The sequence below is a fragment of the Morchella sextelata genome, assembly GCF_020137385.1.
Source record: "Morchella sextelata strain SCLS chromosome Unknown scls_4, whole genome shotgun sequence".
NCBI classification, from domain to species: Eukaryota; Fungi; Ascomycota; class Pezizomycetes; order Pezizales; family Morchellaceae; genus Morchella; species Morchella sextelata.
The window spans coordinates 1,960,569-1,975,085 of NW_025408619.1; the positions used below are offsets into that span (position 1 = coordinate 1,960,569).

The window sequence follows — 14,517 nt, forward strand, 5'->3', positions numbered from 1 at the left end:
AACCACTCCACCGGGACCGCCGGTCCGAGAACCGATCTGTGCGGGGTGCATGAAGCAACGGGGGAATCCTCGGACGATAGCGCGTCGGGGGAGTCTGAACCGAATTCCAAGTATCGTAGGTTTCTGGAAGCTGATGTTGTTTGTGGATACTGGGGATGGAGGAACCCGAAATGACAGGGGAATGAAATACAGGATTACTTATGTCCTACCTATTTTACGCAGACAAAGCCGACGTACCGGAACACCCCACATTATTGCAGGAATACTTGACAGGGCTTCTAAATCTAACAATTAGGGACCGATCAGCCTTATATTTCGGTTGTGGCTACCGAGCCCTCAACGGGTGCTTCCGTTCTCAGGGTCTCTGCCTTATAATTATTTGATCGTTGTGTACTACTTTACTGCCTGCCCGGCCTAACAATTAACACATTAATATCAACATCATATTTCTAGAGAAGTCGATATTATGATATAAAATAGTGCTCTAAAGAATAGATCGGATTATTTGGCAGATATATAAGCTTAGAGCTCTGGCACATAAGTTTACTAAATACAGTCTACCGTAACACCTGAACATAAGTAATATTCAGGTACAACGTCCACCCCTTTTGTAAAAAAGCACATACATTGACCTCGGTTGCATGAACTAGGATAGCGGGTTCGCTTCCCCAGAAGCATACCACTATATCAGTTGAACTGCTAGGATTCCGATGAAACCTATAAGACCCCTTCTCCACTTTTACGATTAGTAGTACCATACACTTGAGATGCTTAGATATATAAAAATCTTAATATTTTTATCCAAGTGGTAACCGAACACTACGGCTTAATCTCCGGGGACTTACCGCTCGAAATGCTTTGAGTATATTCGTTTTGGTTGTATTATCATCGTGAGTTTTAGGTACCACTTGATAGATATATAACGAGGCAAAACCTCAAATATCTTTTCTCTCACATTCGATAGCACTCTTACAGATAACCGGGCCTCCACAATGTTTTTCAAAAACCCGTTTCTCAGCATAGCAGTTCTGCTCTTGGGCCTCAGTGTCCTTGCCTCCAGCGCCACAGTCCAGCATCAAAAGCGTCGAACCTTTACCCACCCCGGGTTCGTATCACTTCCCCAACACCCACTAAAATGCATAAATGAACTAACCACCCCTCCTATAGGATCTTCCACTCCTCCGCAGATCTCCTACGCATCCGCACCAAAGTCAATGCCAAAGAAGAGCCCTGGTACACCGCCTACACCGAGTTCGCCGCCAACTCCCGCTCCCAGTCCACATACACCATCAACGGCCCGAAGAGCTTCGTGACCCGTGACAACACCATCGGCTTCGTTGGCCTCTATGAGCTCATCTCGGACTGCCGTGCGGCATACGATCTGGCCCTGCGTTACTCCATCACCCGCGATGCGGCATATGCGACCAAGTCCCGCGACATCCTCAATGCCTGGTCAAACACGTTGACCATCATGAACGGGAGCGACATCCAATTGGGTTCTAGTATCACGGGTACACATCTGGTCAATGCGGCCGAGATCTTGCGTTATGATTGGACTGGCTGGGCGGCGGCAGATATCACGAAGTTCTCGAATATGATTCAGAACATCTTCGCGCCTGCTGCGCATGCAAAGTCTACTTCAGCATATCCATAGCAAGCTCCTCCCCGACAACTCTTTCCAGCTTGGCCCGAGCTTTCGATTACTGACCAGGTACCCGGGATTACAGCTCCGGCGGCTGGGGTACCCTATCCATGAAGGCGTTCATGGCCTTCGGCGTCTTCCTCAACAACGAAGCCCTCTACAACGAAGCCCTCACGCTCTACGACTCCGACGCCTGCGGGAAGCTCTCCTTCATGATTGCCAGCACCGGGCAATACTGCGAGTCTGGGCGCGACCAGGGCCACACCCAGCTCTCGCTCGGGAACATGGCGGAGATGTCGCAGATCTCGGCAAACCAGGGCGAGGACCTCTGGGGGAAGCTGTCGAACCGTCTCCTGCTGGGGTACGAGTACACGGCTAAGTACAACCTGGGCAACGACGGCATGCCGTATGATGCGGCGGTGTCGGCGTGTGGGGCGAGCTGGTCTGCGATTAGCACGATTGATAGAGGCGTGTGGAGGCCGACGTATGAGATTCTGTATGCGCATTTTGCGGTAGATAAGGGTTTGGCGGCGCCGTATACGAAGCAGGTTATACAGAAGGTGGTCAGGGAGAAGTTGAATCCTGTTAATGCGGATGCGGATAGTTGTGAGTGGGGGACGTTGAAGTTTAGGAAGGCTGCGTTGTAGTTTGGTGCAGATGTGTGGGTGAAAGTTTTGTAAACTATGTAAGGTTGGGAATTGATTTTTGATTTAGGCAAGTGGATTCGAGACTGCGATCAATTCATGGTGGTGATCACTGCTAGCTGTGTTACCGCTTCATATCGAAGTAAAAGTTGGGAGGCGCAGCATCATGAAATATCACTCACCCGATTTTAGGTTAGTGAATAGCAAGAATCCCGCACTACTGCGTACACGTAATAATATTACGGAGGGGAGGGATGCAATGGCCTCATTCCTGGGGGTGCGCCTGTCCTGGCGCTACAAAAACTGATAACAGTTAGCATGAGACCGAAGGGATACATGTATAGTTCTTGTTCAAAAGTCCCGGGACAACGCAACCGCGAGTTGCTACGGGGGCTTGTCCCAGGATTTTTGACATGGAGGTATACATACGTATCATAAGTAGGTTATCACATATAATATCTAGCTACTGTACTTGGCATTCCGTACTTTTTTCGGTCGAGGTTAATTTCATCTATCAGTACGCCGAGAATAAAGCATCAGTCTACGTACGCATATATCTCTCTATATTGCTTCATATCCACAAATCAGATTCAGTAACGAACCCAACAGCCATAGGGTCTATTGGAAGAATTCCCGAATTTCTACTTGGTTATTTGGCTGGTTAGTTGGAAGCTCTTTGTTTACATGGGCGCAGTATAAGTTACTGGTTTGGTGTCATACCCAGCCTTCTTCTGATTGGTAGAAAATGAGCTGACAGTTACACACATGTATGTAATTAATGTTGTGCCAAGCTGCGAGCATTAACGGCCATAAATCAGGAAGCAGTTATATACATCATATTACTCGCAGTTTAGGTCTGGCCTAGAATAATGGAATAATGTAATGTGTATGCAGCTGGGTGTCAAGGCAAGGAATTTGTTTTTGGAGGCTGTGACGAGGCTCAATATTGCCACCTCATACAGGGATACCATGAGTAATCCATATCTATCATTTCTCCACTTTTCGCCAACCTCATACGTGCTTCAGAGTTCGATAACGTCATGGCAGAAATCATAGCTGCGGTGGGGCTCGCGTCGAGCATTTTGGGCATCATTCAACTAACCGGGACGGTTATAACCCAAGGCAGCATCTATATGGGGGATGTAAAAAGTGCGCCCAAGGAGTTTCGACAGCTCCTCCAAGAGCTAGTAACCTTAAACGGTATATTGTCAGCTCTAAAAACACAGTTCGACAGCTTCCAAGCAACAAATAACTACCCCCAGTTACTGGCGTTAGAACTTCTCGATAAACCTGAAGGGCCCCTTGAGTCTTGTAAAGACATCGTGAATCTCGTGAGAGAGATAATCGAAAGTCTTAATGGCCGTCTTAGTAGATGTTTCCTAGGCCCTTTAAGGGCTAGGAATATCCAACAATGCCTCGCGCGACTTGAGAGGCTGAAGTCGGTGCTTCAGCTAGCGCTATATGCGGATCAAATGTGGGGTTTTTCTTTTCTTTTCTAATTTTACCGGGTTCCTGTGAAATACTAATAAGGATATATGTTCTAGGACACTTTCAAATGAGGTGGAAACATACATTAGGATTATACATAAGGAATTAAACGAAAAACAACAGATCACTGACAGCCGTCTCAAAGACATTAACCGCGCAGTTGAGAAACTCTTGAGTGGGTTAAAGCAGCTAGAGTTAGACAATGGAATCGTTACAAAAGGTATTAGATGTGTAGTATGTCACAGTTTCTATGGGTATGACTTCTAACTAGAATTGGGGCAAAGGCAAAAAACGAGAAGAAATTCTACGCTTTTTATCAAAAGTCAATCCGGCTTCCAACCATCACACCGCTTGTGAGCTTCACCGACCTGGAACAGGTAAATGGTTTATCGACGGAGAGGATCTTAAAAGATGGCAAGATACACCAGGATCATTCCTATGGTTACATGGAATTCGTAAGTTCATAACCACAGAAGCTCAAGGAATTGGAATCAATACTGATATAATATCATATCCCCCTTTATAGTTGGATCAGGGAAAACAATATTAACGTAAGTTATATATATCTATGGCTACTATAACAAATTAATCTCTCGCTTTATACCATCTCGGCTTCCTAGATTGCTAACGCCACGCAATAGATCTGCTGTAATCGAACATACCATTTCACGTCACGCTTGCTCCCTAGATACGGCAGTCATTTATTTCTACTTTGATTTCAAAGATTCAGAAAAACAAACCACCATCGGAATGCTCGGCTCATTAATCTACCAGCTATTGGAGAAACTCCCCGAAATTCCACAAGAGGTCGAATCATTTTATAAAATACATCAACCGGATAGGCATAGAATAGAAAACGAATCATCTCGCAGTGATATAGACAAGTTATGGTCTCTCTTCACGATTATAGTATCGAGGTATTTCAAGAGGCTTTTTGTCATTTTGGATGCGTTGGACGAATGCCTTGGAAGATCTACCCTATTATCGACTCTAGACGACATGATTAGATACAAAAATCCCCTGTGCCCTTGTAGTCTCTTGTTCACAAGCCGCAAGGAGTACGAAATAGAGGAGATGTTCTTAAGACACTCAGTTCCCACTGTTTGCATCGGAAGTGATGACGTTGCTGGGGATGTCAAGTTTTTTGTTACGAAGAGCATCGAGGAAGATCATAAATTGAGAAATCTTAAACCAGATCTAAGGGATCATATCATTTCTACTCTTTCCCAGCAGGCAAAAGGAATGTAAGTTTGGAATTATTCTTGTTAAAAGAGTTTTAACTAAGATCTGCTCTAATTATGGCATAGGTTTCGTTTAGCTAAACACCAACTTGACATAATTCGGGAACTTAGAAGACCGAAGATTATTCTAGAGGCTTTGAAGTCTCTTCCCCAAGACCTCGATGAGACATACGAGCGCATTTTACTCGGCATTAAAAGCGAAGATGATATACAGTTAATGCGCCGAGTCCTGAAACTAATCATCTTTGCTGTTCGCCCGATGACTATAGAAGAAGTAGCCGAAGCTGCGGTTATCGTAGAAGGAATAGAATCTCTAGACGAGGACGCGAGATTAAACGATCCCAATAGCTTGCTCACGATATGTGGGGGCATATTGAGTCTTACCGGTCGGCACATCGGACTTTCCCACTACTCTGTCCAGCAATATCTTACGTCTGAACGTACACGTCAAGGACGAGCTAGCCATTTTTTTATCGCGGAAGCGGAAGTGAATATTGAGATATCTAAAATTTGTCTCACATATCTTGGTTTTCAAGACTTTGATATTCCGGTTGCGAAAGCCGAGATTAGGAATCGTTTTGAGCACTACCCATTCTACTGCTACGCAGCTGAGAATTGGTTTCGACATGCAAAGGGAGAAGAGTCAATAGACGAGTCTCTGACGAAGTTAGCCACGAAAGCGTTCGTCTCGTATGAAACTCCAAAATTCAAATCATGGCTTAGGGCATACATCCTGCAAGAAATTCGGGTTTTTCCTAGAGGACAGTACATTGTTCAAGAATACGATATTTTGCGGTTCCTCCCAGACTTCGAAATGCCGCCAGGGCCCAAGTGTGCGCCAGGCGCCGACTTCGTTCATTGGCTTAGTTATGGCGCCCAGAAACCGGTGCGGTTCATCGATCGAGATATAGAATTCGAAGAAGTCTATCATGAGATTGAGCCACCAATGTCTGTGCCATTCACGTTCCTATACGGAAGGAGTTCACATGTCGAAACATCAGGATATTTACCTGCAGAGGTGCTCAAGATGGTCTAGCTCAATATTATTTATGATATCCTGCTATAAGGATATATGCAGGTTGAGATATCCTGCCAGAAAGATATATGCAGATCATGATATTGAATTTTATAGTGAGGTTTCTCCTCTCCACCGAATTATCCCCAAATATATCAACCACCAACCAATCCCATCAACAGCATCTTCACATCATCCTCATTTATGGGCTTGTGAAAGTTAGGAAATAAAATTGTTCAAAGAATAGCATGCACATGAGTCTGGCAAAAGCGGGCATGGGCAAGCTGTTGCCACGCTCACGCCGAATTTTCCATAGACCCCTAATATCTCTTAGTTCCAAATTGAACTACTTTTGGAACCTATTTCTAACATTATTAACTTAATCAGACCAGTATGGGAGAGACTGGTAGGATTCCCGCACTAGCTCAACCGCACAAAAGCCAAGCAAATACGTAGGAAGTGTTAGGCGGTAAGATAAGAATCAGAGGTCCATGTGAACCGGCCCCCAAAAGTCTAGGGTTAAGTACCTATCAGATCCCTCGGCCATCTCTTAACCCTAGGTGCCAATGTGTTTCTTGCCTTTTATCGTAGTTGAATAGACTCAACAGGTATTCTTCTAGGCACTTCGAATTTCTCTTCTTAGATTAATTAAATTAACGTGGGTAACGCTCCTATTTGCTCCTTTTATGAGGTAGCCAGGTAATTTGCGAAAGAACATTGCTTTATACATAGACTCTCGATCTCGCTATAAGGATATATATTTGATCATGATATAAGGATATACAGTCGACTCTCCTCTCCCTATAAGGGTACCCTCTATAAGGATACTCGCCCTATCCCATCGACTGTAAGCGCATTCGGGCCAACCAGGCACCAAATCTTTGGCAACGCAACGAGGAGCACGAAATCTTAAAAACAAAGATTGAATCCAAATAATACAGGGCGAGTTTGATATTATATCTCATAATGATATTTTTCTTTTCATGTGTGGTTGCCAGTTGCGGAAACATGATAAATAATTCGGTACACGGTTGAACCACAAAACGGTTTTTACAGTCGATGGGATAAGGCCGGAGCCCGGTCCGCAGGCTACTTTTTTTAGTATGTAGTGTTAAGGGTAAATACTCATTTTCGCTATAAAAATACCCTTAGTACTTTTTCTAATTTTTTGATGTGTTACCCTTATAGAGAGAGTGACTTTTGAGTGGAAGTTGGCCTTCGCCCTCAAAAAGTGAAAAATGTTCTGCTAACAAGATTGAAAGTTGTACTACCAAAAACTAAAAGTTCCGTCACCAAAGAGTGATGGTTTAGCCGCCAAAAGTGAAGTTCCGCGAGCTTCCCACTCTACCAAATTCAGTGTTGCGCGAACCCTTCACCCCCCAAAAGTGAACTTTCTACTGCCATACCTAACCTTGAAATATCTATAAGGGTAACTGCTCTATAAGTCTACAAGCGGAGTGCGGCCTCCGGCCGCCCAAATGTAGTGAGGAAATGAAGGTGCGGGCGGTACTGCGATAGTAATTCCTTAGATTATTGCTGTCATTCTGGATTATTGGGTCATCCAAACGTACAGGCACGCACTAAACCTCATCTCCATCCCTCCTTATAGGTAATCTGTGATTTATTAGCTCTAGTATGCACTCTAAGTCATTCAATGAGTAGCCTTAATATGTACATGTAGTTCATGATAAAATATATATGCTATCAGGGAAATTCGGCCTTGATATATAAAAATATGGCTATAGTTCTGTCAGTGTTTGTTCCTTTATACCCATCAATTACAATAGCTATACGCCTTTTAATGCCAGTTCCCTTCCATGTCGGGAGTAGTTCTTTGTCTAATGATATGCAACCAATATTAGAAGTAGTACGCAACCAATAGAAAACGTTCCTGGTGACGATGAGGAAGACTATATAGTTTAGAGATAAGGGTACGACCTCGCGGTATTTCCGTACCCTTATAGGGAGCGTCGACTGCATTCGCTATAAGGATACCAGTGGCCGGTCCGCAAGCGCCGTTATGCTAGCATCCTCCCACTTTCTATAAGGATAATTCGCTATAAGGATATATATTTTTGGTCCCGACCGTATCCTTATAGCGAGAGTGTACTGTACTTAGGTCACATTGATTGGCAAAATTCGCAGCGTTAACAAGCACGGATGTAACTTTAGATTTGTCTATGTAGAGTACATTATAATTATTCAATATTAATTCCTATTACTCGTGCTTCTATATCAAATGTGCGTTCAGGAGCACGAGTGCTATGATCCCACCAACACTCAATCACGAAGTCGAGACTGAGTATTTGGGTATGCTTGGTCTTTCCTTAATTCTTTAGACTCTAGCTTGAGTAAGAGTCATGTCCCGCTGCCAATTAATTCGAGACAGTCCAGGGAGCCTTTATGTCTTGATTGATCTAGAGTAATCTACTTTTTCAACCCAGCAGTAACAACGTTAGCCAAGTTCCAAAAACTCCTAACGTAGAGCAGACGGGAGAAAAATGGCAAGGAAAAGAGGCAAGGGACGGAAAAAATCCAAAGTCAGATATAGATTCGCGTTCACAGCATGCGTTCCCCCCAGAGTGCCATCAAATCAAACAATGATGGCAATTCTTTCCCGGAGGGTTACGTCTGAGTGAGCTGGGATAACGAGGTGTGGTCATCATTCAGAGGTGGGGGAGGAGAGAGGTGGTGAGGTGTTGAGGAAGGAAAAAGAAGGTATGACTAACCTTCTGTAATTTATTAATTGCTGGAGATGCCTGCGTAGATGGATTTTGGGGGGTTAGTGTGCACTGCGCTCTGTCACTGCTGGTACAGGATGAGACTGGCTCATTGTGATGGCTCTTGGAGGCGAGAGTCGTTATTGACCTGAAGGATTGCAATTGGATGTGGGCGAATAGGACGGGAGTCAAAGACTCGAAAAAAGTTTTGCGCGAAATAAATAGTCCTGCAGAATGCCAAGCCTTGGCGCTTAAAGTACCGTCACATCCTATCACTCGATCTCTAGCGCGAAATAAGGTGGGTGGGAGCTCTAGGTTCATTGAAGTCATAAGGTTTACGATTGTGAGGCTATAACTCAGTAAAAACGGATCAGATAAAATTTTGGATAGTCTGGGTTTGCCTAAAATTGCTCCTTGTGTTTGACGCTTTCAAAAAACTACGATTAGTCTGCGGACGTCTCCCGATTAGTCACTTATGATCATTGCCCTCCGACTAACTAGATGTTCAGTCATAGATCGAGGTGCTGAATAACATAAAGTAAGTTCAGTACATATTACGGTAACCACACAATCCAACTATACAAAGCTTGATCCACAAGATATCGTCATGCCTTTCCATCGCACCTATAAATACAATCACTGAACCAGTCATCTCCCTTTTGAATGCGGTTTTTGTTTCTTTCCGGCAAGTCCCTTATAATTTTTCTCATAGGCAGCCTCAAACATCCCCCTCTTAGGAACCAATGCCTTTTCCGGAATCATCAACTTGCGCACCACTTTGAAAGCTCCAGTACCTATGCTCATACTCTGTCCGAGAATGATACACTCAGACACTCCCTCCACTTCATCAGTCTTCATGTGAAATGCTGCATCGAACAAGTGATCGGTTGTCTTTTCAAATGAGGCGAGCTGTAGAACTGAGTCTCGCATTTTGGCGAGACCAAAACGTGTGATTCCCAAAACTTCGCCTTTATAAGTCATCACGTCTCCAAGGAGTTGCATGTGACGAGGATCGATGTCCATTCCGTGAGCTTTCATTGTCTCGGAGATTTCATAGATAATAGAGGATCTATAGATTGTTAGTTTGTGATAATAGAGTAAAGAGGGCTTGATGGGTGCAAACCTGGCAGCTTCGATCCCAAGAACTTCTCGCATCTCCATAATACTATTACTTTTTGTTGCAGTCGGGACCACACCTTCAGTATTCATACAAAGTTTCAACCCATAGCCTTCAACGAGAATATCATTCTCTCCCGACTTTTCATTCTTCTTGACAACTGCTCTTGCCGCCTGAGGGTAGCCCTTGACGACGACACTTGGCAGCGCACGCTTTAGACTCTGTACGCGAAGGAAGACGTCTGTTTCAGCGGTTGTCTTTCTTTTATCTTTATCTGCCATTTCGCGGACGTAGATGCGAATACGGTTTCCAACAACCCTAATGTCAGATTTGGTGATTTTAAGCTTTGCCTTAACAAGTGCGTTGAGGATGTCATCGACTGTAAGTTCAAGCTGAAGCTTATCAATGGTGTGGAAGTCAACCCGGACGGAGACATAGTTGTCATCCGGTGAACAGACGTCCTCGACGTAATAAATGATCTACAATTTCACAGTCAGAAAATTCTCCCTCGTCCAAACAATTCGAGAAACTAGACTCACATCCTCCAGATACGTCTTTTCAATTCTCCCCTTAACTATCCTTGCGCTTCTCTCATCATCCTTGGTAACCAGCTTGCAAGTGATAATGGGTGTACTGATGTTTTTACTGGCATTGATAATTTCTTTAATACGCGGAACTCCCAAAGTAACGTTCATACTGGCGACACCAGCAAAATGGAAAGTCTTTAATGTCATTTGCGTTCCCGGTTCACCAATAGACTGAGCACCAACCGCACCAACTGCAGAACCTGGTTCCACCTTCGCACGCTCATATTTTGTAAGACATTGCCGTAAAAACTCACGGAGAAGTTTTTCTGAAATCCGCTGGATGCGATTGACGGCATTAACATCTGCTGCGGCAAAATAACTGTCGTCAATATCCATGTAATCGCTATCCGGGGTTTCGTCGAGAGGTGGTAGATTAAACCGGGAACGGAGAGCAGCAAGCTCAGATGCTTTATTGCGCATGAACTTTCGTATTGAGTTGAAAAATTCACGCTTGGATTCGTGTTCATCCATTGTACGGTCGTCGACCTCATCGTCGCCAATAACGTTTCCAAGGAGGTCATACCTGACGAGTTTCTCCTCCAATGGGTTAAGAATCGAATCAGTGAGTGTAATGATTTCCCATGGATATAGCCCGCGATCAGTGTTATTAAAAGTCAAGTTTTCGGAGTGATAGAAAGTTCGTTTGAAGTTAACAGGCTGAGCATTACCCTCCATGTCTACTGGATCCAAGTTGTCACCTCCGTATTGAAACTGTACGATACCACTGCTACTGGTCCGGACAGTCTGATCGTAGCTGGCGCTCAGATCTTCCAGGGACTTCATAAGACGACGTGACATGTATCCAGTCTCTGCGGTTTTGACAGCAGTATCAACCAAACCCTCACGACCAGTCATAGCGTGGAAAATGAACTCCGTTGGCGTAAGTCCAGAGAAGAAAGAATTCCTCACAAATCCCTTCGACGGAGGCTGCTTAGAGTTCTTTGGGAAATGTGGTAATGAACGATCTTGAAAGCCGTCAGGAATACGTTTGCCGCCCATAGCTTGTTGCCCTACACAAGCAACCATCTGGGATACGTTGATCTTTGAACCTGTATTTTGTTATTAAAACCAGGTCGAGTAGATACCAAATTCATCAGTGCTTACCTTTTGATCCGGAACACGCCATGATCAGTGGCGCATTGTTCCTACTCAATTCATTCATACAAATGTCTCCGACCTTTTCTCTGACCGCGTTCAACACTCCGGAAACCTGGTTCTCCAATGTTGTATCTTCATCACATCCTGCCTGCTTCTCAAGTTTCCCCTCCTTGAATTTCAAAATTAACTCGTCACATTCCTCATATGCCTTCTCGACTAGCATATCCTTCTCTTTCCTAAGGGCAGCACCAGGTAAAACATCATTGATACCGATTGAAAATCCTTGATTCGTGAGCCACCTCGCACAAAGCTTCGCAAGACGATTCATAGCCTGGACGGTTTCGTCTGGACCATAATCACGAAGAATAACATAAAAGACGGAATCCTTCTTTCCCGAACCGACTGTGGACTTGTCCATAAGACCACACATGACCTCAGATCCACGAATTACGAGCCAGCCATCGTTAGGGCACATATCGGGAGCTTGTCCAGGAACCATTTTGAAATCACGACACTTCGCATCCAAATTGACCAGAACGTTACTCTTTTTATTCGGCCTCAAAAGAACATTGAAAATCTGCTTTCCAGTCCACAAAGCCTGTGGCTTCAAAATTGCAGGAGGAGGTATGTCGATTTGTAAATTTCCATCAACCATGAACATGCAAATGTTAGCAAACTGAGCTCTGTTATAGAACCTATCTTTCGATGAAAGGAGGTAAGAGGCTGTGATGAAGTCCTGGATGGCGGCAATGATAGGTTCACCATTACGTGGGGTGCACAAGTTATTCTTCACACCCATGAGCTCGATAGCTTCAGTGCGGGCCTCTTCGGTCTGTGGCACGTGGAGATTCATCTCGTCACCGTCGAAATCGGCATTATAAGGATTGCAGACACACTCATTGAGACGGAAAGTCTTCCAAGGGCGAATTTTGGCGTAATGAGACAAGATTGAAAGCTTGTGGAGTGACGGCTGCCGGTTGAAGAGAACTACGTCTCCATCCTCCAAGTGTCGTTCAACTATATCTCCCTCTTGGAGCATATCTGCCGCTCTTTTTCGATCACCGAACTTCAAGAACATCTTAAAATCGCTATTTTTCTTGATGATATAATTTGCTCCGGGGTGAACCTCGGGGCCGTTCTGTACGAGTTGCTGCAGCTTCTGTTTGTTATAGCGGGATACTTTCTCGGGATATGTTAAATTCTTTGCTACCAAGACTGGAACTGCGACCTGGTCGATGGAAAGATTTGGATCCGGTGAAATAACAGTTCGCCCTGAAAAATCGACACGTTTTCCAGATAAATTACCACGGAAACGACCTTGTTTACCCTTTAACCGTTGACAGAAACCGCGGATTGGTTTAAGATCACTATAAGAACGCTGGAGGGATGGAAGGGATGAGTCAATGTACATTGCGATTTGGGCTTGAAGATAGTCCCAACGTTCCTATTTCGAGTCAGAATACCACAAGATTGTATTTATAGGGGAAATTTACCATGAGCGTTAAAATCGGAGTTCCTTCTTGAAGACCTGCTCGGATGAGAGAGTTCATGAAAATTATCTCCGTCAACTTGACAGTCAAATCATCCTCGTTGCTTGCCGAGTCCTGCTGAACCGATGGACGAATACACACCGGCGGAGCCGGAACATACTGCCAGATGAACATTTCTGGACGTCCCTCCAATGGGTTCATTCCCAGTAACTCACAATCCGTCGGAAGCACTTGCTTAAATAAATTCAATACTTTCAGCGGGTTAAGATCGTCCATTGCCTTCTTCACGTGCTTCTCCAAATCGTGATTTGTTCTTTTAGCTTCTGCAAAACTCTTATCAAACGCAATTTTCTCGTCTGGTGGGATTTTCTTTTGTGCAGTACTGCTATTAAATGCCCTGAATTTGTCGTGAGACAGCTTCAACGGGCCTGTCTTCTTAATCACACCGTTGATGGATCCACAGTGAAAGCACGTTCGTGTCTTCTTGCATTGTTCGTTAATCTTCTTGCAAATCTGTGTACGGCGAAGGTTATCGATCCCTGGCGTGCGAAGCTGTTTGAGAAATATACGACGTTGATTGTCGTCTAAGAGTACTCGAGCGCAATCTTTGCAGATATTTTGGAGCATCGTTATTATCGCCTTGAAGTATCCAATATGGAACGCCGGGAGTGCTAGTTTGACGTGTCCAAAATGTCCATTGCAGTTCTGGAGGCCTTCGCCACAAGTCTCACAGATTCCGGTTTTCGAGGATATACCCTATGCAGCACAAACCAACCCAATCAGCCCAGTCCATCCAAGGCGCAGAATACAATCTTGATTGAGACGGCGACAAATACGTAGACTCACTACGTAGCCAGACCCGGTCAGATCAGACACCTTATTCAAAATTGTACACTGTCGCCGCTCTCCTCCATACGTACCATTCTCGGGTCCAGGGCGCCATTGGGTTTTGGACGTCGCCCACCATCAAATTCGAATAGCTCACGTGTAGCGACCTCGATAACACCCTGCTTCACAACGTCGTTCGGGGACCTAATAATCAACCAATGTTAATGGGCATGAGCGGGAGGTCGGGGGTGCCGATTCAACGAGCATACGTACATAATCCCAAACTTCACCTGCTTAATCCGCTTCGGCAGGTTATCCACCACCTGCTCCTTCATCCCCTCTATCGTCGCCGTAGAAAGCATTTTTTTCGGTTTGTTTCTGTCCGAGTTACAGCAATTGTTCGTCTCGAAGGTAGGTAGGGTAGGTCCGAAAGAAATCTTCTTTTTGCGCGCCTAGAGTTAACCACTAGAAACAAAGAAGGACCTATTAAACACACCTCCGCGAAATCAAGTGCTACCGCTGAAATTGCATGAGTGTAAGTATGAAGTAGTGGCGCCTGTGGTGGATGGTGTGTGGTAAGATTTGAAGGTTGAAGTTGTATTCAGATAAATGTGTCACCACCGATGGGATGAGTGGAGGGGCAAAAT

At 44.7% G+C, this 14,517-nt stretch overlaps 3 protein-coding genes across 3 annotated transcripts; 2 read left to right on the plus strand and 1 right to left on the minus strand.

Annotated features, from left to right (window-relative positions):
- Positions 1-992: 992 nt before the first annotated feature.
- On the plus strand, positions 993-2,289 carry H6S33_010420 (uncharacterized protein; the record flags this gene model as incomplete). The annotated part of the gene is made up of 3 exons (XM_044841803.1): positions 993-1,105; positions 1,168-1,632; positions 1,728-2,289. 3 exons carry the CDS (start codon positions 993-995, stop codon positions 2,287-2,289), a joined length of 1,140 nt encoding a protein of 379 aa, XP_044697563.1.
- Positions 2,290-3,326: 1,037 nt separating this feature from the next.
- H6S33_010421 (uncharacterized protein) lies at positions 3,327-6,051 on the plus strand (the record flags this gene model as incomplete). The annotated part of the gene is made up of 6 exons (XM_044841804.1): positions 3,327-3,760; positions 3,831-3,994; positions 4,059-4,229; positions 4,301-4,325; positions 4,416-5,018; positions 5,082-6,051. The coding sequence occupies 6 exons, from the start codon at positions 3,327-3,329 to the stop codon at positions 6,049-6,051; spliced, it is 2,367 nt and encodes a 788-aa protein (XP_044697564.1).
- Positions 6,052-9,398: 3,347 nt separating this feature from the next.
- Positions 9,399-14,232, minus strand: H6S33_010422 (uncharacterized protein; the record flags this gene model as incomplete). Its single annotated transcript, XM_044841805.1, has 7 exons — positions 9,399-9,819; positions 9,874-10,346; positions 10,407-11,503; positions 11,559-12,996; positions 13,046-13,798; positions 13,963-14,074; positions 14,144-14,232. 7 exons carry the CDS (start codon positions 14,230-14,232, stop codon positions 9,399-9,401), a joined length of 4,383 nt encoding a protein of 1,460 aa, XP_044697565.1.
- Between the last annotated feature and the right edge of the window lie 285 nt (positions 14,233-14,517).